This window comes from Nestor notabilis, unplaced genomic scaffold, assembly GCF_000696875.1.
Source record: "Nestor notabilis isolate BGI_N333 unplaced genomic scaffold, ASM69687v1 scaffold3716, whole genome shotgun sequence".
NCBI lineage: Eukaryota > Metazoa > Chordata > Aves > Psittaciformes > Psittacidae > Nestor > Nestor notabilis.
Window position 1 is genome coordinate 1 of NW_009934090.1, and position 23,748 is coordinate 23,748.

Here is a 23,748-nt window from a genome sequence, read left to right on the forward strand (position 1 = left end):
TATATTTATAAATTATATTTATAAAATGGATGATACTAACATTTTCTTCTATCAGTTTCTCCCTGAGGGACTTCCCACTCAGTAACAAACAAAAGTACTTCTAACATTTGAAAAAAAAAACCACAGGAAATCATTATAATCTCACTGGGTTGCCAGGGAAGACTGACTACTCCAGTTTCTGAAAGTAATTTTGAGTTCATTATTTTCATCTCATGGATTCTCTTCACAAACACAAGACCTAGATCACAAAACATGAAAGTTTTTATTTCAGAAACACCTAACTCCAGCTATAATTGACAGTGATCTACACACAAACCAACTGATTACATGGTCAGTCTAAAGTTGTAAGTCCTGGTAATACCATGTACAAAGTCTACTTTTTGAAACAGGGAAGAGGCATATGACCAAGGCAAAACATAGGCAAGGAATATGACGGAAAGCAAGAAAGGAAGTACTAACAAAAGACAAATACACTGTTGATCTACCTCAGTGAGGTAGAAGTCCAATTCTACCTCCAGTTGGTATGAAGTCACATCCAAAATTGTAAAGAGGGCCACTATTTTGCAGTGTGCTAAACTGGCTAAATCAGCAGTTTTTATTGATAAATTTTCTGCAAGTTTAATCAGATAGCAGCCACGGCTAGCACAAGGGAAGAGGTCAGAGACAACCCCTTTCAGCATTGAGTCAGATCAGCTCATCCGCCTTGTAAAAATCTCCCCTTTCAGCTGCTGGAGGGGAATGGTATACATACTTTAAAGAAGCCTGCATAATACATAGTATTCTCTATATATTAAAATGTCATAATAATTGTCAGCTTTCCCAAAACCAAAAGAAACATGTTAGTGTACCTGAAGGGCTCTGCACTGCACATACCTTTCTCTCTGTTTCCCCTCCCTAAAAGCAAAGAGGTAAGCTCTGCAGCATGCTCTGAAAAATTATTTGGGTTAGTTAAAAAATAATGAATGTCAATGTCTAGAATCTCTCATAACCCATCAATATAATAATAACAACAGAAAAACAATGAAAAAAAACACCACCTTGTCAGCAGCCATCTCCCTAGTTACACCAAAAAGCCTATTAACATAGAAATTTCTATAGCACTTGAAATCTACATGATCATACATATAATTCAACTAGGAGGAAAATGCAGTCTGAATGGGGGATATCCCTTGTCTAAGGGCAGTTAGGTTATGTAAGTTTTACAAGTAGTTTGGAAAACAAATGAAAAGTAACTAACAAAAAATACATTTTCATACACGAAAATACTCTTTCAATATCAGTATTATCTCCTGTTATTTGGCTGATTGCTTCTATTTGTTTTTCTGGGTGTTTTTTGGCTAGTGGATACTGTGCTTGTGCTTTCAGTAAAAGCCCCTTCCCCCTTTAACAGTCCAGAAATGGAAGCTTAATGGGAAAAAATATTCTGCTTTCACCTCTCCAATTCAAATGTCAACCCACAGTCTTGAATTTCCACATAATACTTTTATTTATATAAAAGCAATGAGATGCAAAACAACTTTACAACTCCTACAAAAGTGAAGTATAAGCAAAAATATCAATCACTTGTACTCATAACTTTACAAAAGCATTTATCAGTTACACTGACTGCATAACTGCAGTTATAACAATCTCTTGCAAACGTATGAAGCCTACTATCTATTGCCATATTTTACTTTGCCATCAGCATAAATCCATGACTCATTACCTTTTTTCTAAAGGTATCTTCTAAAGCAACACTAGCATACAGATACCAACAGAAGACAGATGTGTTAAACGTATTACCAACATATTTCAAAATTATTAGAGAGACATATTATTTACTGTATTATTCCTTGGTTTCTACTGCTGTAACTATATTGCTGATAACATACTGGAAAGTTTTTAAGCCTTAATTCAAACAGTTGATTTACTGTATTGGATTGTACTATATAGTCTGTGTTTGCCGAATCCAAACTACTGAGCCATCTGCACCACAACTGCTTTCCAGGCTTTGTCTTTATCAAAATCCTTTAAGGTATTACTGGAAACCTGAAAGTAAACACATTTCAGACAAATGGAAACATGAAACAGTGTTTTGGTTAAAAACCAAAGTTCAAGCAAATACATACATGAGAGAAGCCAGGGGAATGTAAACATGAATAGTTACAGAGCTGTTAGATTATTCTATGCATTGTAAACTGCATAGTTTTGTATAGTACATAGCATACATTTATGATACAAAATTTAATAATGTAAATTGCATTATACTTGAGACTTCCAAATTCCTATTTTAAACATGTAACTTGAGCCATTTTTTCAAGTTTTTTGCCAAAATGTGACTGAAAGCACTAGCACCTAGATCTCTAAACCCAAAGTCAGAAGTAGTCCCTATAGTGCAACTGAAGAAAGATTTACCTACATACATTCAAGCATGCTAAGGTCTTGCCTAAGAACGCAGGCTCCTGAGAAGGCAGCAGGACTAACAACTTCACCTGTAACATTATTCACATGTTTAAATACTAAAAGGTAAGCAAAAAGGTGTTGCTTTTCTGGACAAAGTGCTCCTTTTAGCATTTAACTCACACCCAAGTTCTCAATGACCCACAGACTAGGAATAGTTACAGATATAATCCCCCAAATAAATCTATTTAGCTGTGCCATGCCCTACATTCCAAACTGTGACTTGCAGCAGTGCTTCATCTTTCATACAGAACGTAACTCTCAGGACACAGATCCAGAACATAGGCAAGCTGTACTGAATGGTCTCAGCAACCTGACAGGACACAAATCCACAGCTTCCACTTTCCATTACCAGCTGTGTAATGACATGACTGAATTTCAGTCCCTGTTCCCAATGCTTTCTATCCAGTGCTGTTTCAAGGCAGATGCTCTTTCCAGCACAGGGACTGAATCCAGCACACTCTCTAGTGCTGGGCCATGCAGTAAGCATCCAGCTAACTTGAGTTACTCTCCCCTAGTCTTGAAGGATATGGCGCTTTGCTCCATACAGCAGAGGTGAGGAAAGCCTAAGGGCTGCAGTGCTGTGCTAGGAGGTAGATGTAGTTCCTCGCCTTCCCTGAAATAGCACTCTAGCCCCAAATGAAAAGTGGTAACAGTAATACTGGCACCACCATGCTCTAAAAAAGTATTTGCCATATCTGTATCTGAAAGGCTTGCTTGAACATGTAAATGCAGGAGGGAAGTGGAAGGAAGTACCAATTCTGATCTTGAGACCTGGGATTCCAGGCATGCTTCTCTGGACACTACTTCACACTGTCCAGCACAGGCAGACACTCATTCAGTTTGCCCACTGCTGTTCCCATTCTCCAGGTTCCTAACTCTTCCCATTTGAAGTTTAGGGAACTTGAGAGCACTAACTTGGCTTAGTAAATTCACATGCCCACAGCAGGCCTTGGAAAAGTATGACTTCATTGAGTGCTCTCATTCCATAGCCCAAAATTTCTGCTCATATTTACATTCCTTTCTTAATAGATGGCTATCTCATTATCAGAACATGGTCACACAAGGCCATCATCTTTTTTGTAACTTCATTCTGACATATAAATAGCCATTATAGATCTGTGGAGTAGGACTATCATTTTATCTCAGTACAATGATGAGCATCGTCTCTAAGTGAGAGCTCATACCACAAATAAGAACAAAACGGAGTTTTAACCTTACAGCTGTTTTAATTTTAACAGGACTTGTCACACATTTACAGCTATTGTGCCTGTCATGCCCCAGTTACCACTTAACCAGCAAAATATTCCCTCTTTATTACAAAATTCACCAGTGCATTAACATTTTCAGTCTTACAGACCAGCTTTTCAGTGTGATCTGAATTAAGCAACACAAAACATTACAAAAAAACACCATACAGATTTTTAGATTTTATAATGGGTATAGATACATACCTCTGTTGTTCTGAATTCCTGTTTTTTAACCTGTGATGCTGTCCATGATGAATCATGTAGTTTCATTTTTGTCTTGTAATTTACGCACTGTATTACAGTTCCAATAGTAAGGCATGCCTGAATTAGCAGCATCAACATAAGAAGCAACAGGAGTACATCATACGATTGCTGCAAACAGATAAGAATATGTTGTTAACTACTTGAGTAAAATATTTTCTGCTCCATATTCTTGGGATTTGTATCTAGATTTCATTTTTTAACTTGAATTATAATTTACAGCTTATTTCAGAATGAAGCTTCAATTAAAATTTGAAGGCCTGAGTTTGCTCAAAGTAGAACAGATCAATAATTTTTAGCAAAATGTTAATTTGACAAGTGGTCTTTTCCTCTAGAAACAGAAGAGAACTGAGGAAACTATCCTCTAAAATATAGAGCCTCGCTGCTCATTCTGTCTTGACCAATGTCACAGCTGGCCCTGTGCCTTGCTGGCTCTGACCTTACCCTGCTGACCTGAATTCCTGGCTGACCTTGGATCTGCTGCAGTACTATGGACTTGTCTGGCAATCACTGAACTATTGGCTGAACCAGGTTGCCATGTCCCGACCTGCCTTGTTTTTCTTTTTCGGGTACTGTAGGACTGCACTCCTTGCAATGAGATCACTGCCCTTGTCTCCCTTGCTGTCACCTTCTGGTCCACTGTTCACCCTCCTTTGTAGAGCAGCCCACTCTGGCTGCATTCAGACAAGAAGTAGCCTAAGAATGTAAGAAATGCTCTACAGGGTCACACCAACTGTCCAGTCTTCTGTCTCCAACATGTGCAACAGGAGAAGCTGCTTAGAAAGAACATGTAAATTATGGCCACTTCCTGAGGTCCAACAACACGTTATGCTCCTCCAGTAACAGAACAGGATCACTCAAAAGCTCGTTTTCCAGTCCCTAAGATCTTAGTTTAATAAACATTTTCTCGCTCCTAAAATTATGAGACTACTTAAGGACTAGTGGGTACTATGAGTCAAGACTCTTATTGACACCATTTTAACCCCCATAAATGCTCCTTTGGCCATCATTAGCAAAGTGTTTTGCTAAATACTTCGATGATAAAGCCCTAAAAAGCTCTTCAGCAATGCATAGGTAACACTTCATAAGTTTTAAGATTTGCAAACTTTTTTTTCTTCTCTGCCCCAATCCAGGCTTTGAATGAATTCAGGTATAAACTGACAATCCCAACTGTTGGTAGACGTCCTAAGAAACAGGAAAAATATATTTCTCAAGTGAACTCAGAATCTGTAATTTATATACTCTGAATTCATAAAAACCTCAAGGAGTCCAGCATATTACTTTTTTTTTTTTTTAACTGATTCTTTAGAATAATATCCCATTTTTTTAACGCTGTAATTCAGGGGGGAGGGGGGAAGGTAGGGGCAAAAGACTTAACATACATAAAATTTTACCATTAAGTAAGAGCTTTGAATAATTTCTATAACATTTTATCAATCTTTATAATGCGGTACCTTGTTTCCTTATACTTCCTAATTCACTCTTGTGTTGCTACTGTAATAGATAGATGTTAATTTTTCAATTGCATAAAAATACATACTTTGACAGCAGGTGGATAATTCTTAAAGATGTCAACAACTTGCATGATACTGAAGGATAAGTATGCAGAAGCAGTAAACAACAATGGAGAGGTAACACTGCTAATGGCAATCAGGACCTCAACCTAAAAAATAAGGTAATAAATGTTAAGAATAAAAACAAGTTAACATTTTGGTTTGTAAGCTGTATCTCCTTGAAGTAAGCATAACAGAAGTGTGTAAACGTGCATAAGATTACACATACGAGACTAATTGTAAAAGCCATCCACACTGCGTGGTGATACAGAAGCAAGTTTTGAATACATTGTTTCCTAGTCAAAACACTGTTGTTTTGTAATTCATTTTCCATTTAATATGGATGATGGGGTTTTTGTTTGATTTTAAAAGTATCTTTTATGTGCAGACAGAAGAAGCAATACCCAATTTAGAGGGCCAGCGTAGAAACATCATTCAGTTTGTATGCAATAATGAGACTTAACAGCAGATATTGCAGATTTACAACTTAAAATAACTATGTAAATAAGTTTGAGTGCTTTGAGGCAAATATTGTATTGCCATACAATAGCAGCAGAGTTTTCATTCAAACATCATCCCTACATGGTCAAATTCTCACTTCAGTTGTGGTCATGCATAATTATTGAATTAAATATGGTTGCATGACTATTACTTGCAATTGATGTTTTAAGGAGGCCTAACTACACATCTGGGACAGTCACAGAATAAATGCACTCCACTGAACATTGTTAGTCCTTGTCGCTAGACCTGCAGGTGAGGAACTTGTTTTAAAATATGTTCTAGGTTCAGAGAAGCCTGCACACCTCATTTTCTTCTTTCAGAAACCACAGCTCATAATGAAAGGAGAATGGAACTGAAAGGACCTCAACTCAGCAGCATGAAAGCAGTTCTGGCCATAGTATACGGTATGTTGCCTTCCTATCGTAGTATTCATTCCCAAGGAGCCAGTTAAAAAAAAAAAAAAGAAAAAAACCAACTAAAAACAACAGTCCTTTGAATTATTTTCTAGAATTGGTGGAAATAAGTCTCAAAAAGACATACTGGATTTCTTTTCAGGAATATCCGCTTACGTTCATGCTACCTATTTCTGTCACTTTTTGAATAAGTAACTAATAACAAGTGAGCAAATATGAGTAATGCCCACTTATCACAGGCAAACTTTCTGAGCATTATTCCACTCTAATGACAAAATCCAAGGATGTTACACACTTACCAGACATTTACTTGGGTATTCTGCAGCTACATGACTTGCAATAGCACTTGGAAAGCACTAACAAAAAAGCATTACAAATATTTACATATTTGACAACTGCAAAAATTACAATTGCGTTACAGTGATTCCCACCAGTCATAAAACACATCCTACATTTCCTGAAAAGGTAAAACTATATAGACTCATTATGACGGTATTAGAAAACAATTAGTCGAAGATAAAACTAATCTTCACTTAACTTTTATTTAATGAGCACCACGTATTAAACCTACACATACTGAAATATGATTATCCTCAATACCTGACACTTCTACATAAAAACCTAATGAACCATACTGAATTTTGCTAATTCTGAATGCTGAAAAATCTCTTTTTTATCTTTTCTACTTCATGCTGAGGGATTTTCCAGACATAAGAGCCATACATCAATCTAATGTTCATTGTCTTCCTCCTCAACTGGTTCAATATCTGGCAAGCAGGGCAGCACAGCGTCTGTTAGAATCCACTGCTCCTACGTACAGGCTATTATTAGTGACAATGGTTAGCAATCACAGTCTCAGGCTTTTAAGACAGTTAAGGCTGACAGGCTAAAGACAATGTTCTAAGGATTCTACCATGTTGAAACTACACTCAATTTTATTTTACAGCCTGAAACATTCTAAAACCTAGGATTTGTATATACTTCACTTCTAACATCCTTGTTATGCTACTCATTTCTATTTTACTGAACTGAGGACTGTATCAGAATATTTTATAAGAACCAAATTATTGTAAATCAAAATAGAACAAGCATATTGCATAAATACATTAAGTATACTGAAGCACTAATTCATTTGGCAAGCAGCAATTGCCAATTACCATTAGGGCCAAATAAATATTCCAGTAGAGAAAGGGAAAAAGAAAAAAAAGTCAAAGACATTGTTTTAAAAGAGTACCTTCATTTTGCACTACTTACAGCAACTAAGATCCAAAAGAATGTTACTGAAAGATATGGACCTGAGACTAGAACATCCATATTCAAAGCAATTATTCCACCAAATACTGATGAAATTCCTATAATCACCTCAATAACCTAAATCAAAGAAGAGCACACAAATTATTATAAGTGCATTTGAAGACCAAATTCCCTATTTGCATATAGAAAGGAACTCACTGGAAGCACAAAATGCATTTGCGATATTAGCTGTACACGAAGTCAGTGTTCTTTGTATATAAAATATGGCAAAACTCCACCTGACTTAAGTGAAAATAAGATCAGCTTCATTATACGTAATTATACTCTCATTTATTAGCTCCACTGAATATCAGCTCCATTTATACTATTTATCCTTAAGTCATTAAGTTGTTTCCTTCCTATTACACATGGCAGATAGGTTTATTTTGTAATATTCTAAAAGGGAACATTTTAAGATACAGCTCTCATTTCTGTCCTTATTCTTACTTTAAAAATCTTACACTTTTTTTTTTTTATGGCTTTAAAGCAGCTTAGCACTTAGAAAGATGAAAGAACAAATGACTTAGTGAAAGAAAACACTTTTCTTACTGAGTATGACTTCAGAATTCGAGTAGGAAAGCTGACATTGCTCAAAACGACTGTACTGTCATATGCAGTATTCTAGAGGGGAATAAAAAATCATTATCAAAAAATACACAAAGCAATACATTTCTTTCTAATATCCCGTAGAACCTGTTATAGTCCCTAACAGTGGCATGCAATGTCTGGTTGGCCCATGAGAGCTGACAGTGACACACCATGGTGATCACCAGTGACAGACCACATCAGTCACATTAAAATAAATAAGGTAGTCCCAGATAAGCTGTTATACAACCACCACTCAACAATCAAATATTGTCATCTTGTCTCCATTTTCCACCTTCAGTACACATACTTTCTTCCTGAGCCTTCAGATTTTACTGATGTGGTTAAGTAGTAACTGAAGGAGATCAGGACACTAGACATCTAGCAAGCAATGTTTCCACTCAAACACAAAATGACATGGCACATTTGCTTCATTATTACCTAAAAGAACTACTGCTGTGGAAAAATGAGGGTGGAATTTGGGAGAGCACTTGTGACTAAATAAACTTCTACCTATTGCTCCAAACCCTGAGCCAATATTCACCATGGTATACATGACGAATACTATCTCCACCTCAGGCTTCAAAAAGGCATTGCTTGCACAGATACAAGTCACAGTACTCTAATGTTTCATACAGTATTAAGTTTTGTTCTACAGAACAGAAATAAAACATTTGCCATGCCACAAGATATTCAAAGAACCCTATGCTATATAATTTCAACAAGACATTTTGCAGAGGGCCCATTATACTGCTAAAGATAGAAGAGACAATTACTGTTTAGTACAGTACTTTTATTTATTGTTCAAATCTAGTTTAACCACATAATCTGAAGTATATACTGGAGTTGCCAGTAACTTGTCGAAGTATATAATACAGTAAAATCAAATACTTGTTAACACAAAAAAAAAAATAAACCCAGAAAGACATTTTTAAAGACATTTTTAATTCTTAAAGATACCTACTTTCTTTCTCATACAGCAGTCTTCAGTAGACCTAGCTGAAATGATCACGGTAGTTGCCATGAAAATTTCCAGCAGAATAAGCAGAATCAAGTTGAAATTTATCTGTCAGTAAAATCCCAGACATAAATGAGTTACATCTTTTATATTAAAAAAAAAAGGAGGGGGCAGGGTGTAGCAGGGTACAGCAGGCTGTTTATTTTCTGTGACATTCAGACATACATATTAATTAAATACCTCGCCGATTTCTTTGCTCTTGATGAATTCCTAGGACAACACTTATCTGTCTACATTATACCCAGAATGCTTATCCTAAGAAATTAATGTTTATTTGAATAGTGTGCCTGAAAATTTTACCACTGTCTTCCAGTAGAGCACTTAATGACAAGGGAGTGATTAGTGAGTACATTTGCATATTGCAGGACCTTCCATGTGAAACCAGAGCACTGCAGAAAATCACGAAAGATTCACAGGAACAGAAAGAGGACAAAGAAGAGCAAGCCTGAGCAGCCCAGGTGCTAAGGCAATCCACTGCACAGGCGAAAGAGGATCACAGGCTCCTAACCCCTATGCTGTAATCCAAGTGCTGCAATACACTGTCTAATGCTGAATGAATGCACAATCCAAGGAACTGGCTCAAGAATCCCCAGTCTGTGCTCTACCTAGTCCTAGTAGAACCCGGATGAATACTCTTAGTGGCTTCATAACCCTTGCAGGTCTAGCAGACTACAATATTGTGCAGAAACATGGATGCTGCAATTCTTCCTGACATCTTGCTCATCTTCAAGAGACAAATAAGTGAATGTAATACCTAATATTTCTCTTTGGTTCCTTATTATCTCATGAAAAAGAGGTAGATATATGGGCTGAATAATTTTCTAGAGGCACACAAGTCAGGCAGTAGAATCTCCCTCTTGTCTTCAAAACCACCATGTTTTTCCACTGGCAGCCCAAGAAAACATTTGATGGTTGGGTCAGGCCACTGGGCAAAGTACCAAACGTTTAGGGAGGACTGGCTCCATCCAGAACCTATACAATTACAGCAAACCACTGTTCAATGACTTAGAACAGAATGAGATTGTTCCCTCATGTCAGACCTGCTTTATAGATGACTCAACCTCAGTTTTTCTCTGCCATGTATCTCCCAGCACACGTTTTTTGAAAAAGAATGTAAGTGGCAGATTTGAGAGGCTTTTGGGGGCACTGACAATCATCCTTCTCAGAAAATCATAATTGGAACTATGTGCCTTGCAGTACACAACACAATGTACAGTTGTACTGGAGCCATAAACAGCAATAAATGTCATAGCGGTAAGCTTCTAGGGAAAGTGCTAGCATTAAGAATAAAGACATTATTTGGCAAAAGAAGAGGTGTCAAACATGTGGCCTGCAGAACAATTTAATCCAGCATGTAAATTCCTATGATTTGGATGTGTTTTGACACATAGTGCTGGTACTGATGTGGGCTGGCAAGGCCATGCTATATAGTGCAGTGCCACGTGGACATACAAGCTTGAGTCCAGAAGCACTGCAACTACATGGATTGACTAGCTCCTCTAGTGCTATGTATAGCAAGTAAATAACAGAAATTGGAAAAGTAACAGTAAATAAATAATATTTTTAGTTTAACTTTTAACTTTCCAGTATGTTTTTTCTGATATGGCATGTCTAGAGTATCAGAAAGAGCCTTTCACTCATAAAATTAGTTCAATGCCTCTAGACAAAAATAAAAATATCTCTGTTTTTGGAGTTTATGTGGTTTTGTTGTTCTGGGGTTTTTTTGAACAGAAATACAACTAAAGCTAGAGGTACCTTTTTATACCATCTCTAACAGTGGGAAATTCAATGTTAGATTTTTAAGCACTAAAGAAAATTCTCTCTACAACTGCCACTGTACATAAAATCTACCACCAGATACAGAGAACCAAGTAAGCTGTGTCCCTAATCCTTTTCCATAACTAAGGAAAATTCAAGTGCAATTTAATCCAACTTGCTCTGAATTTGCACCAGGTATTAAAAACACAGTTCTCTGAAACTGTATGAAAAGGTTGAATTAAATTTCAAATTTAAATCATTTAAAGTTCAATATTGTTGCTTAAATGCATACTTCTAACACAACTTAAGATATCCTACAGATGTTTGAAGACATCTGCACAGGCCTGACAAATAACCACAAGCGACCTATGGAGTCTGAACTGATGCATTCTTGGACTAGTGGCTGGAGCAAAGCAGGACAAGTGAGCACATAGCTAACGGAGACAAATGCTTCCGGTTAGGTGACCAAATCAAGCACCGACATTCCAGTATCTGTGTGAATCCACATTGCCTATGCTTCCACTACTGCTAGTGGAGACCTAGTCTACACACACAAAAGGGGAAACCACAAAAGCTGCTGGACAAACCAGTTGCTAGGGGTGAGGTTCAATTATACTGGCTGTTCATGTCATTTGAAATACTCGAGCATATTGAACGTGCCTGCATGACCTGTATGACACAAGGTTGATGAGACAATCCCACCTACCCAGAGCAGAAGAAGCAGTCAGGCAGAACATCTCACAGCATTTTTAAAATGAGAGATAAGAGTCTAAGTTCAGGTCACAGAATCCTGCCTTATCCATCTCTGCTGAGGCAAACAAGACTGTATTGCAGAGTCCCAATGACTGTATCATCTCAACTATAATGGAGTTACAGATACTTAACTCACGAGGAGACAACAAATGTATGCACTCAATTTGGAGTTAATTTGAACCCTGTTCAAGACCTAAACACTTTCAGTTGCAGTGGCCAGCATGAACAAGGTTCCACTCATTTTTGTCCATCAGGCTTCTAACTGCGAGAGCTGGGAAGGAACAGAATAGCAGCAGTGACAGTTTGTACCTTTTACCCTTTGTATCCTTCACATCAATAGCATACTAACTACAGAACTGCACCCAACTGGAAGGGTGTCACACAGTCACAAACTAGGACGTGGCTTGTATCTTGCGTTCCATTTACCTATCTAAAGTAATTTTGTAGAGTTATCCATCAACACAAGTAACACTAATGAGGAATTACCCAGGTCCTTTATAAAGGGTGTGGGGAGGGTGTTAAATGTGAATTGCCTTAATCAGATAAACTTAACCTTTTTATGAGTCTTATTGCTTTTAAACTACTGGCAGTGATTTCACATCAGAACAAGTACTATTTTCTTGCACAGTTTCCCATGGGGATGGAAAATAAATACAATGATGAAAGAACATTTAGAGATGGTATCCTACATTTTCTTTGTACCACATGGGTAATGGAAAACAGCTGGCAGTGAGCTGCCAAACACTGAGATTGTCTCACTGAAACAGGATCCTTCAAAGAGGAGAGTCAGTATCATGAGTAACTCTTAACTCAAAAAGTTTCAAAAATCTTTAGAGCCAGCTTTGGACAGTTATCCTGACACATCTTATTCAGTGATCAATGACATGGCATGGACATGCAATAGGCAGTGAAAAGAATTAAAACCACATAACCAAGGATCATTGTCTTGTGGATGTTACTGCAGATAACTAACATTTGCCACACAGAGAATTCGCCTTGTTATAAATTAAATGTTTGTCACTTTTCCAGTCTAATATAATCTTTGTCACTTTTCAAGTCTAATATAATCTTGCTTCAAATTATTTGATCTGCCTTGAAAATACAAAAGCTCTTCATATTTAAAAATAGAAAATGCAAATTTTTATGCAATCTAAAAACTACTCACTTCAAAAGTATGCAGCTAAAGTTTAGCTCTTACACACACAGCCAGCTCAAAGCTTCTCAAGAGCATAAGCAAAACTGATTTTATCAAACTGGGACTCATGACAAAAAACTACTGTGGTGGCAAAATGCATCCCTTGGGCCCACCTTTCCTGGGCAGACATAGCCCTCCACTGTCCCAACAGCACAGTGATCCTGTCTATGAAGGGAAAGAAACGCAAAGGGTGTGGTAGTCTCCAGTAATACTTCTCTGCTGTTTTCTCCCAGAGTGCTTGGACTGGTTTCTAGTATTCGAACTCCCTACCAAGAAAGGGAGGGAAAAAGGAAAAGGCAGTACCCCCATGTCTTTCTTGTGTATAATTAATTCAGCTCCAACAGCCTAAAACACTTGAGTGGGCAAATGCATAAACTGCTACACTAGCAATAAGCTAAGAAAGGCTGTGCAAAGAATTGACTGGTGTAAACTGTCCTGTGATGCACACAGAACCCAGGAGGCCATAATGCTGTCCCATCAAACACAGGGCAAAACTGTCCACATATAAAGCCAGTACTACTTGAATTAAGTGATCTGACTGTCCAGAGTGCTAAATCTCCACAGCACCCCATCTCTCTGAAAATGAGGCCAGCTGCACAGACACATATGAAGCTAAACTTAGGTATCTAACTTAAAAAACAGGTTTGTAAATATTGGCCTAATATACTGCACTTTCTAAGGGAAAGTTAACACAGTTAATTTAAAAGTTCGGCTTCTGTGATGTTATTAAAATAGCACAAGTAACTCCAAAGCAAACTCTATCTCTGCATTGTTTTCCTACGAGAAAAGCCTTTTGTTACTAATTCAGATTTGCTATATTATTATAAGGAAGCATTACTGCTGAGCATTTAGTATCAATAACAGCTGATATGATGGGAGAACTGAACAACAGCACATGAGAGCAGTCATTAACCTTTATATGAAATGTATGACAGTGATGGAGTACTGCTCTTCTGTGATAGTCTATTACGAATATTCAATAACAATAATGTTAGTACCTATCACTACATTATTTACTCATACATGTAACATTCTTAAGTAGTACAGAGGTCTCAGAACATTTTATCATCGGAAAAAAAAAAAGAAAACAGAAAAGAAACAACAAAAACCACACCATAGTTCTACTATTTGCTCAGACTACCAAAGGTTGTGACTCAAATCCAGTGAACTCTTCTCAGCATGAATTATGTGTGCTTCAAATGACATAACTGCTGCATTCTCTTTGTTGATGATGTATACGAAAATTGTTCATCAGAAGTTTCTTTTGATGTGGCCTCACAAGAAAAACTACTCATTAAAGAAAATCCAGGAAAAGATTATACTTAATCTGATGATTAAATGTCCTAGAAGAAGCACTGTTTGGATATCTCATTTCAGTAAAATTCAGCCCTAAAAGCTGGCTAATCTGCAGATGAGCTACTAACTCATTTTCATTTTTTTCTTCTGACACCATTCTTTAAAAAAAACACCCCCCAAAAAAACCCAAACAAACCACAACAAAACTTACTATAGTCAAGAAACATAAAGTCAGCGAATAAAACTGGATCACATTTGACAATTTAATTCATGTTTTTGAACTTTGAATGCAAGACAGGAAAGTTCTTTCCATATTAATCTCCTCTAAGGTAGCTCCACCATGTGCCTTTTAGCCATGTGAGTTTCCATCTCCGATGTCAAGTTTCCAATCTCGCCTTACTCAGAAAAGTAATTGCTAGATGATGTCTCCTCAGAGACTAAAGCAGGAATATCAGTGTATTGACAACAACGTAATTACATGTGATATTCCCCCACCTCCCCCCACCTTTTTTTAACAAAGATAAATGTAGCATAATTAGGAATTTTTTCAGTAACTTACATTTATAGCTGATGGATTGAGGACAAGTTTGCATCCAAACCAAATTAAACATGTTGTTGTAACAGCAAATGTAGAGACAAACAAAATTTGAAAATTGGGTATCTGAAAAACAGTTTCAGAATGGGTTTCTTTCTCATTTTAACCACTGGGGAGAGGGGGGAGATAACTGACAGTAAAATATACTTACCACATTAATTTTATTCCTTGCTATAGCAAAGCTCACAACTGCTGAAGGAATACACTGGAAAAATGAAAAGAGAAGACTAGTGGGATATTCTGCACAAAGGTTTTTATACATATTTCTATACATACGTTTTATTTGGCCCGAATTCATATTTCAGTTAGAGAAACAGAAGATCACAAGCACTGAGGAAAGTTTCACTCGTCTGAGCTCATTAATTACAAACAGTGGTATATGAGGATTACAAGAAGTTCAGATATGCCTTCCATATCCCTCAGTTTTGACTAGCTACCTAGAACAATGTGATGAGTAAAAGAAAGTCTTTCATGAGGCTTTTCATGCCTTTGTTAGTTTAAATTAACTCTAGAAGGCCTAGAGATCTGCGAGCAGAAGGAAAACACTGCTACTCCTAAACTGGGCTGCCAGATTTTTTTAAACAAAGTCATGGTTGTGTAAGCTAAAATTTGGTCAGTCTCAACAAAGTTCTGAAGAACTTTGTAAAAACTGATCTATTGAGTCAAATTACACGTTAAGAATTGTGCCTGGGATCTCCACTATGTTCACTAGGAACTGTGCTTCTAAACTTAAGGGCAGAGCTAAATGGAAAAACCATGCATAAGTGAAAAGTTTTACAAAGCAAGTTCACCCCTGAGCTATTGCCCACCACAATAGATATGGTACCATTACAGATCCAATTCTTATCTTACACAAATACATAAAGTTACAACATTCTAATAAGCAAAACAAAAATATATTCAACTAAAAATATTATAAATGTTTCATGTTAAATAATGAATCATGTAACAAATGCTGCATTTCTTTACAGATGTCTTTACAGACATCTTTTCACACATCTGAACACTAATGACTTAACAATGTAGCACTATAACTAGATCGATATCAACATCTAAAATTCTTGGCAACACTTTCCTACCTCCTAAATGACCTGTATTTAACATAATTAAAACATCTTTTTATGTCTTGAATACCCTAGGGTCTCTAGAATACTACATGACTATGTTTAGGCAACCAAATCTTACTACTAGCAAGATGGTTAAACAAGTCTGGAGAGCAATTCAGCTCATGCTGAACAGATACTTAGTGGCCAGCTGGCTATACAGTTCTCTAGGCTCTTATAACTATATTGACTCCAATATCCAATTCCAATATCTGGAGTAGGAGCTGTAACACCTTGCTTACATACAGATAGCCAAATGTGCACATCTTCATCCACAGCAAGGCGTTCAAACCCAATGTGATAACCTTATGCATCTGTCAGATCTTTGGAAATTCTCAATAAATACAAAGTTCAAAGAGAGAAGATTTGGGGCAGAAAAAGAGACATCTCGGTAACTAATGTTGTAGAGAATAGTGAAGATACTAACATCAAAAAGTGCTTCAATTTTATTCTAACACCTCTAGCAGAAACATAAGCAGCAACTCATTCACAGAGCAGCTCCTGGGACTTGTTTAAGTAAACTTAAGTTTACTTAAAAGTAAACAACACCTAACTTAAAACAAACCTGCAAATCAAGTTGTGAAAGTAACAATGACAGAACAGAATCCTGCAATGAACAAAGCATGTACATCAGACTCATCTTACGCACACAGATCTGAAGTGTAGATTAAGCATATATAATACAATAAGAAAAAAAAATGAGTCCTTAAAAATATAGTAAAAAATACTGGATTTTGGAAAATATCAGACATCTTTAATGCACATTTTACTAATAAAATAATAATATTCGAGAGAACTTTAGTCTGCTTCAGTACTTGGATATTATAGCAAAATAAACTGAAAAAGCAATACTTTGAAATGCAATCTGAAATACATTCTGACAGTATTTAGCCATGAAATTCCCCAAATACATTACAATGCAAAAACTTGTAAAACTTTCTTAGAATCAAGCACAGAAAAAACATTCATGTAGTTAACTACTGCATGCCAGTGGTTAGCTGGTTAACAAAAATGGGAGCACAAACCAGTTGTCCTTATGACAACCTTTATTCCTTTAACCATGAGATGAAAACTCATTTTATGAATAGAATTAAAACTTCCATGAAGAAAGTTAGCAGTAAAAAGACAGACAGAATAAAAGACAATAAACCCACAAAAATTATTTACTATTGATTTTGCTGTCAAATGGCCACAGCAAATAATTAAGAATGCTTACTGAACCTGCTGCGCAACGTAAGTAATCCATTTCAGATGGAAAAATATTTCCCAGATATAGTGAAAATCCAGAAGTGATAAGGAGGCAAGTCTGCAAAGCAACAAATAAATCAGTATGAATAAAATATTTTTTTAAAAAGCAACTGGTCAGATAGAAATCAGTAATTTCTTTCAAATTAAGCTACTGATAAACATTTAGCAATGCAGTCTTTCTGTGAATAATTTTGAAGAAAAATATCAAAACATGCTGAGTTCTGGATATGATGCTTTGCTGGTTACCAGGACTTAATACTGAACAATATGATCATGTCTGGATCAAGCATTGTGCCCTGACTTGGCAAATACCTAATAAAAGGCTCAAAAGGTAACTGCAGTATTCAGGGGTAAAAATGTTTCAGAAACCTCAGCTAAGCCTCTAGTTTGCATTCCCTGCTTGACTCCACCAACATTCATTATGCATATGGGCAGCTGGGCAGTTACCAACTAGAACACAGTAACATAAATAATATTATGATACATTAATGAAGACTTTTCCACCTACATGCTGCCTTTCCCCAAACTCTCCTCCTGCTTTGCTCCAGTGGCTCACCCATAAATGTTCCAACTCTTGTTCCCTTGCTAACTCTTCTGTTTATTTCCTATCAGACTTACAGTCTCAGCAATAAATCATTATTGTAGTCTACTAACATTTTTCTTTTTGCTTGTCATTTCTAAGTAGGCATTTCTTTGATGTGGCTGGGGAAGATGAGAGACAGAATGGCTCTTTCATATAGGCTTTTTTTTTTTGTGTTACAAAATTATGGGGGGGGGTCTTTAAAAAGTCCTTGTCAAAAAATGACAGAAAATAAGGAGAGTGTGTGTGTGTGTGTGTGTGTGTGTATGCACACCCAGAGGGAATTCTGGCAGAGCGGAACAGTATTTATAGAACAGAACTCGAAACTGTGCTTGAAGCACAGTGAATTGTTCCAACACAAGAACAGCCCATACTAGCAACCACATTGATGTCACTCTAGAGTTTGAAACTGTTCCCCGAAGTAGAGTTCTGTTCACTGTGACTTCTGTTGCTCAGCATACAGGCTTTCTGGACACTGTCTTTCAGAAGAGCTGAGGGAGATTAACTACTTGGGAGAAAAATTAAATTGGAATGGATTGGATTAGTTTATTAATAACATCGTATTTTCATTTATCCATAACATTCATGCTTCTTAATAATATGACTTCAGTATAATATGACTTTCAGCAAATTATCATTAAACATCAGTGTCTCCAATCATTTGCAACAACTCAGTAAAAAGGAAAAAGCTAATTACAATCAGTTGTCCTTTTTGACAATTAAGTAAAAATTTAATGCAAAAAAGCAGCTCCTTTTTTTTGCTCTCTTTTTATGTAACTAAATCTGAAGGGAAATCTGAAATTTTGCAGATGGACAGAAAGGAAAAAATGTTCAGCTGAGTCCATGAAAACACGGCAATTCTTTTATTCACTGTGCAAAACCAAGTAATTACTGTTTTAACAGTGAAATATTTCAGATCTTAATAAAAATTACTCTTCAAAACACACAAGCTAACACAGGAAAAAAAGATCAAATTCTAATTACTATAATGAAGTTTAATTAACTTGGCTCAGAACATGAAGAAGCATATGATGTACAGGCAAGTCCTATGATTCTAGCAGTGACACAAAAACTCACATCACCATGACGTTCATGTAAGAATCACAAGTATATATCTCACTACTTGAAGATTCTACCAAATTCTACATGACTATGGAACCCTGAAAGATTAATGTGGCAAATAAGTACCATATATATTTTAATGCCGTATTAATTTAATGCCAATACTATCATGGCAAGTAAAGTACTTGTAACAGTTACAAATATGTGAAAAGAATCATATGATCAGGATACTTTACATCCTCTACCTACGGGCACTGCTTATATATACACATGGGTTGATATTTACCACTACCACGCTTATTCTCTGTTTATGCTATATAATTAAAATAAAGATAAAAAACAGCCTTCATATAGGATCTTTGAGTAGTGCAATTATCCAAAGAATACCATTCATCGATTAAGCATTACAAATTTGCTGAATATGCTCCTTTCTGTACAAACATTTAAATTCAATACTATCAGTGATGGAATTCTGAGTCCCCAAACAATATGGAACAGAACAGATTAGTGGGCACTAAGACCTCACCTACATTTTTAAAGTTTATATCATTTAAAGTACTTACTCCCATCAGCAAAGAAAAGATCCACGTTTTGTAACTAAAGCACGGATGCAGCCTTTTTGATAGCTGGAGGTCACTGGATTTGATATCTGGTATATAATTTCCATTCTCTTGTTTTCCCCGCTCCAAAGTTGGCATCCTGTCATAGCTAAATTCTTCTCTGTAACCTTCTTCCCTGGTCATAACACTTCACAAAGGCAGTTAAATAGTAATAATGGAAATGCAAATGATGACGAAAGACTAAAAATCTAATTCACATAGTCAAATCAGTGCTCAACTTGGGGTTGTTTATTTAAAATAAAATAAATAAAAGCAATATTTAGTAATGAGCTGTATTTACATTTCAAAATATGTAACCATTCTAACTTACTTGCATACAGCACATAAATTACATCCTGTAGCCACAGTTCATAACAATGCAGCATAAACACCAACAAAATGAAAACTTGTGTATCTATGATACCACAACAGACTTTTATTTCAAGATCTAAGAACCATTTTGGAGGTGCTTAGTTTAAGGGTGACTCTACAACCAAAGTTCTTTTATCATCTCTTTTTTTTTTTTAATTCTTAAAAAAACCCCAAACAAACAACAAAACGAAATAACAAAACCCAACAAACAACTCTAAGACAGAAAATAAAGTTAAATATTATTAGATATTAACTTCCATTTTATTTTAACATTTTTTATCAGGTATCTAAAATGTCAGACTTCACTGTGAGTCCGATGAACTCATATACTCACAGTAACTTTGCTACAGCAAACTGTTTCTAATTTACCCCGTATCAACCATTTCTGTCATTCACTCAACCCTTTTTTGTTCATCTCACTGCTTGCCAATCTGTTCAAATACCTTGAGGAGTATCTTATATTAGAATTAAGTTACTGCAGATTTTTCAACAGTTAAAAACCTTCATGCTTACCTTCAACTGAAAAGTTAACTGTCAGTTTAGAACAGTCTTGTGAACACAGCTGCCTGTACACTTTGTGATATTCTCACCGTTCAGTGAGTCATGCTGTCTTTGAAAAGTTCTCCCTTACACTTTGGCTTTCAACAACATCTATTCAGATACAGAACAAAAGCACAGCAAGAACTTCGGTTTAGCCAGGGAACAGGAAAATGCCTCCTGAATTTTAATTAACAGAACACACTAGAAAATGACTGTACTGCATTCTCATAGGGCTACATTCTCTCACATCAGACCAACAAATTAAAAAAGTTTCAAGTCTTTTTTATTTGAGTGCTACCCCTTACTTGGCACCTTCAGTAAAACCTTCCTCACAGGCTACCAGTTTTAGTTATTCTACCAGCCAGTGATAACAATATTTAACAATCAGTTCTTGTTTCAAAAGAGCAAACGCTACTTACAATGTAGTTTTCCCCTAGAATACACTGCAGATAAAAATTCAAGTATTCAAGTATCCCAACAAGTTGGGAGGTTAGAAAGTTAGGAGTTGAAAATCTACCAAGAATATTATCTTCACTGAAAAACTCTCTTCTTCAACTAACACTAGTTTTCTAGAGTGTCCAGATAAACCCTGCACGCTCCAATTGTGCTGACATTCATACTTACAGAACACCATGATGACTAAACAATGTATTTTAGCTCTAGCTGGCAGCAGTGACATGCAATGGCCAGTACACATTGGATCCACTCCCCCTGCTTATTAGGCAATGGGGGAAAAAAAAAAGAAAAGAATGCTTTTATCTTGAAGATGTTGGCACCTTGACAGCTACAGCAATGACAGGGTCTTTTGTCCAAACTTTAAACACTCTTGTAACCAAGACACAATTAAATCTTCAGTACTCTGAAGGGCATCACCTTTAAAGCATGCTAGAAAAACTTCAGAACAGCACTACTTCTCAGTTTGTACGGACTGTAGATTTTACTCTTCCCATCATGTCAGCCAATACTGAAAGAATATTAAAAACTTACAGTTGTTTTAATAGACTGAAATATGGAAATTGTCACAGCACCAGGCACAGCTGTAAACTGTGTTAGGAAAGCAGGCAAAAAGACTGCAGCCAAGCAAAACTGTCTTAAGTAATTAAGCCCTCTGTTCCTCTGTTTCCAATGAATGCTAGGTACTGGTTGTGGCTCTAACACAAATTACCATAGATATAAAACACAATCATATTTTATCCCTTTTAGACCAATTTAGGGAGATCAACATTTTCTATTTTTTTTTTTTTCCACAAAATTGGTGAGCTATTTGGGTATTTAATTGAGCTAATATTTTTGAATAAAAAGAATTTATAAAGTCCTGTGCCACTGAACAGAACAGGGCTCAAAATCTAGAACTTTTTGTTCACAATTCCAGGTGTTTCAGCCAGCACTGTACCTGAAAGGCCCCTCTCTCAAGCATGGCACTGCAGCGTTGCCTCTGGCAATGGTGAAATTTCTCCTGCTCCCTTCACTGTGCAGTTCTCAGTATTTGCCATTTTCCTTTTTGCACAGAGCTTCACCACACAATTACCATACTCTCTGCATTCTACATCAGTGTCAACAAAACACACTTCACAGTTCAGTTTCTACTATAAAAATCTTCTGGGCCCCTTATTTTTGGTTCGCTTCATTTCACGTTCTTGATTCCATAAAAGGTTTTGGGTCATTTTTGTGTATACACAAGCACAGGGCAAGATTGGGTAGCCAGAGCTCAAGCCACAGGCCAAGATCTTCTAATGGCAGGTAAGGTACAAAGGTGCTGTACAAAGAAATTCTTCCTAATTTTAAGAATGCATAGGAAACCTGCACAAACACTGCAGGAAATACAACAATGATGATGAATGTTACAGGCTTCTGACAAGGATTTACAAGTTAAAAAGTTTCTATTCTAACTTAGGCCAAAAGATATCAAGGGATGACAATCAAAACAAATCATGAGAGGCTGTGAAGAACTACTTACTTCCACCACTGAAATGACCACTGAACAAGTTCAGACTGCCTGAAGCAGCTATAGCAGATACTAGGTCATTTGCCAGGGCTAAGCCATGTGAGCCTCCCTCCACAGTAACCACAAAGATAAAAAACAGATTTACAGTTATAACTTGTCAAGGGACAATGTGATAGTAAAGTACATAAACTTGTCATAGTCCTATTTATGTATCAGTAATTAATAGAAAAGAATTCTGTCCTGGACCAGTTTCTCTAGCACTGAACCCAGGCTCACACCCATGTTCCCAAACCTAAATGCAAAAACATAGAGCACTGAATCTCAGTTAGAGAAACCAGTAGTTAAAATGCTTTAAATGAATATATCTAAAAGTGGAGGCTGTCACTTCCCCAGCACTTTTCTAAGATCACTGACTACAGATGCTCATATACATTTCTCCTCCCATCAGCAGCATCTCAGTTACTTTAGAGCAAGACACTGGAACCTGCGTGTAATTACTGGCAAACAGAATTTCCTCCAGCCTAGGAACTGTACAGAACTCTGTAAAAGTGGTAACAATCTGCAATGCACTCCTAGCCCTTCTTTGCCTAAATAATGCTGAGCTAACCATACAAGTAGAAAATAAAAAGTTGCCAAAGACAACTGCTACTCTACTCTCAGATTCTAATCACAGACTATATTGGCTTTCTACAACAGCCATGAAGTAGTTTCCTATAAAAGTATACACTGCTCTGCCCAGCTTCTGGGATGTTAAGCTCATCAACTGGGATGTTAAGCTCATCAACTCAAAAACTGTATTTTGTAAAACACTCTTTGTTCAACAAAATTTGAAGAAGACATACAAGATATATAAACTGTGCGAAGAGAACTGGTAAAAATATCAATTGTGGAAATGGTAAGCAACTGTCAATGAAATTTGATTTCCTCTAAAGCCACAGCACCTCCTACATTAATGATATTAAGACAAAAATTCTTTTTTTTTTTTCCTCTTAACCACGTCTATAACACTCTGCAACTTCTTCCATCATTTTGAAACTGGCTGCTCCTAAGATTAGAGACCAGTGGAGACCAGTGATGACTGTTGTTCCTCAGGGATTGGTATTGGGAATTGGGACCAGCATTGTTCAACATCTTTGTCAATGACATGGTGTTGTGGTTTAAGCCCAGCCGGCAACTTGGAACCACGCAGCCGCTCGCTCACTCCCCCTCGCCCCCCACCTTCCTTCCTACTCCCACTCCCGGAGGGATGGGGGAGGAGATTCGGAGGAATGTAACTCCCACAGGTTGAGATAACAGCACTCCAGTAACTAAGGTATAATACAAACCATTACTGCTACCACCAGTAATGATAAGGGAAATAACAAGGGGAGAGGACACAACCGCTCACCA

The 23,748-nt window shown here is 36.7% G+C and overlaps 1 protein-coding gene across 1 annotated transcript; it reads right to left on the reverse strand.

Moving 5' to 3' along the window:
• Window positions 1-1,462: 1,462 nt before the first annotated feature.
• MLC1 (megalencephalic leukoencephalopathy with subcortical cysts 1) lies at window positions 1,463-20,435 on the reverse strand. Its single transcript, XM_010017147.1, has 12 exons — window positions 20,388-20,435; window positions 19,467-19,650; window positions 17,230-17,319; window positions 15,062-15,115; window positions 14,875-14,976; window positions 9,260-9,361; window positions 8,260-8,331; window positions 7,672-7,788; window positions 6,717-6,773; window positions 5,491-5,613; window positions 3,894-4,061; window positions 1,463-2,028 (listed from the first exon to the last, which is right to left on the reverse strand). Exons 2-12 carry the CDS (start codon window positions 19,644-19,646, stop codon window positions 1,954-1,956), a joined length of 1,140 nt encoding a protein of 379 aa, XP_010015449.1. The 5' UTR covers window positions 19,647-19,650; window positions 20,388-20,435; the 3' UTR covers window positions 1,463-1,953.
• Between the last annotated feature and the right edge of the window lie 3,313 nt (window positions 20,436-23,748).

Excerpts from the sequence above, each read along its gene's own strand:
- MLC1 (XM_010017147.1), bottom strand. The coding sequence starts at position 19,646 with ATGACCAGGGAAGAAGGTTACAGAGAAGAATTTAGCTATGACAGGATG. Across the intron at positions 6,774-7,671 it reads TCTTTTGGATCTTAGTTGCT|TGCTTTCCAAGTGCTATTGC; the intron begins GTAAGTAGTGCA and ends CTTTTTTGTTAG. Across the intron at positions 2,029-3,893 it reads AGGAATTCAGAACAACAGAG|GTTTCCAGTAATACCTTAAA; the intron begins GTATGTATCTAT and ends GTTTACTTTCAG.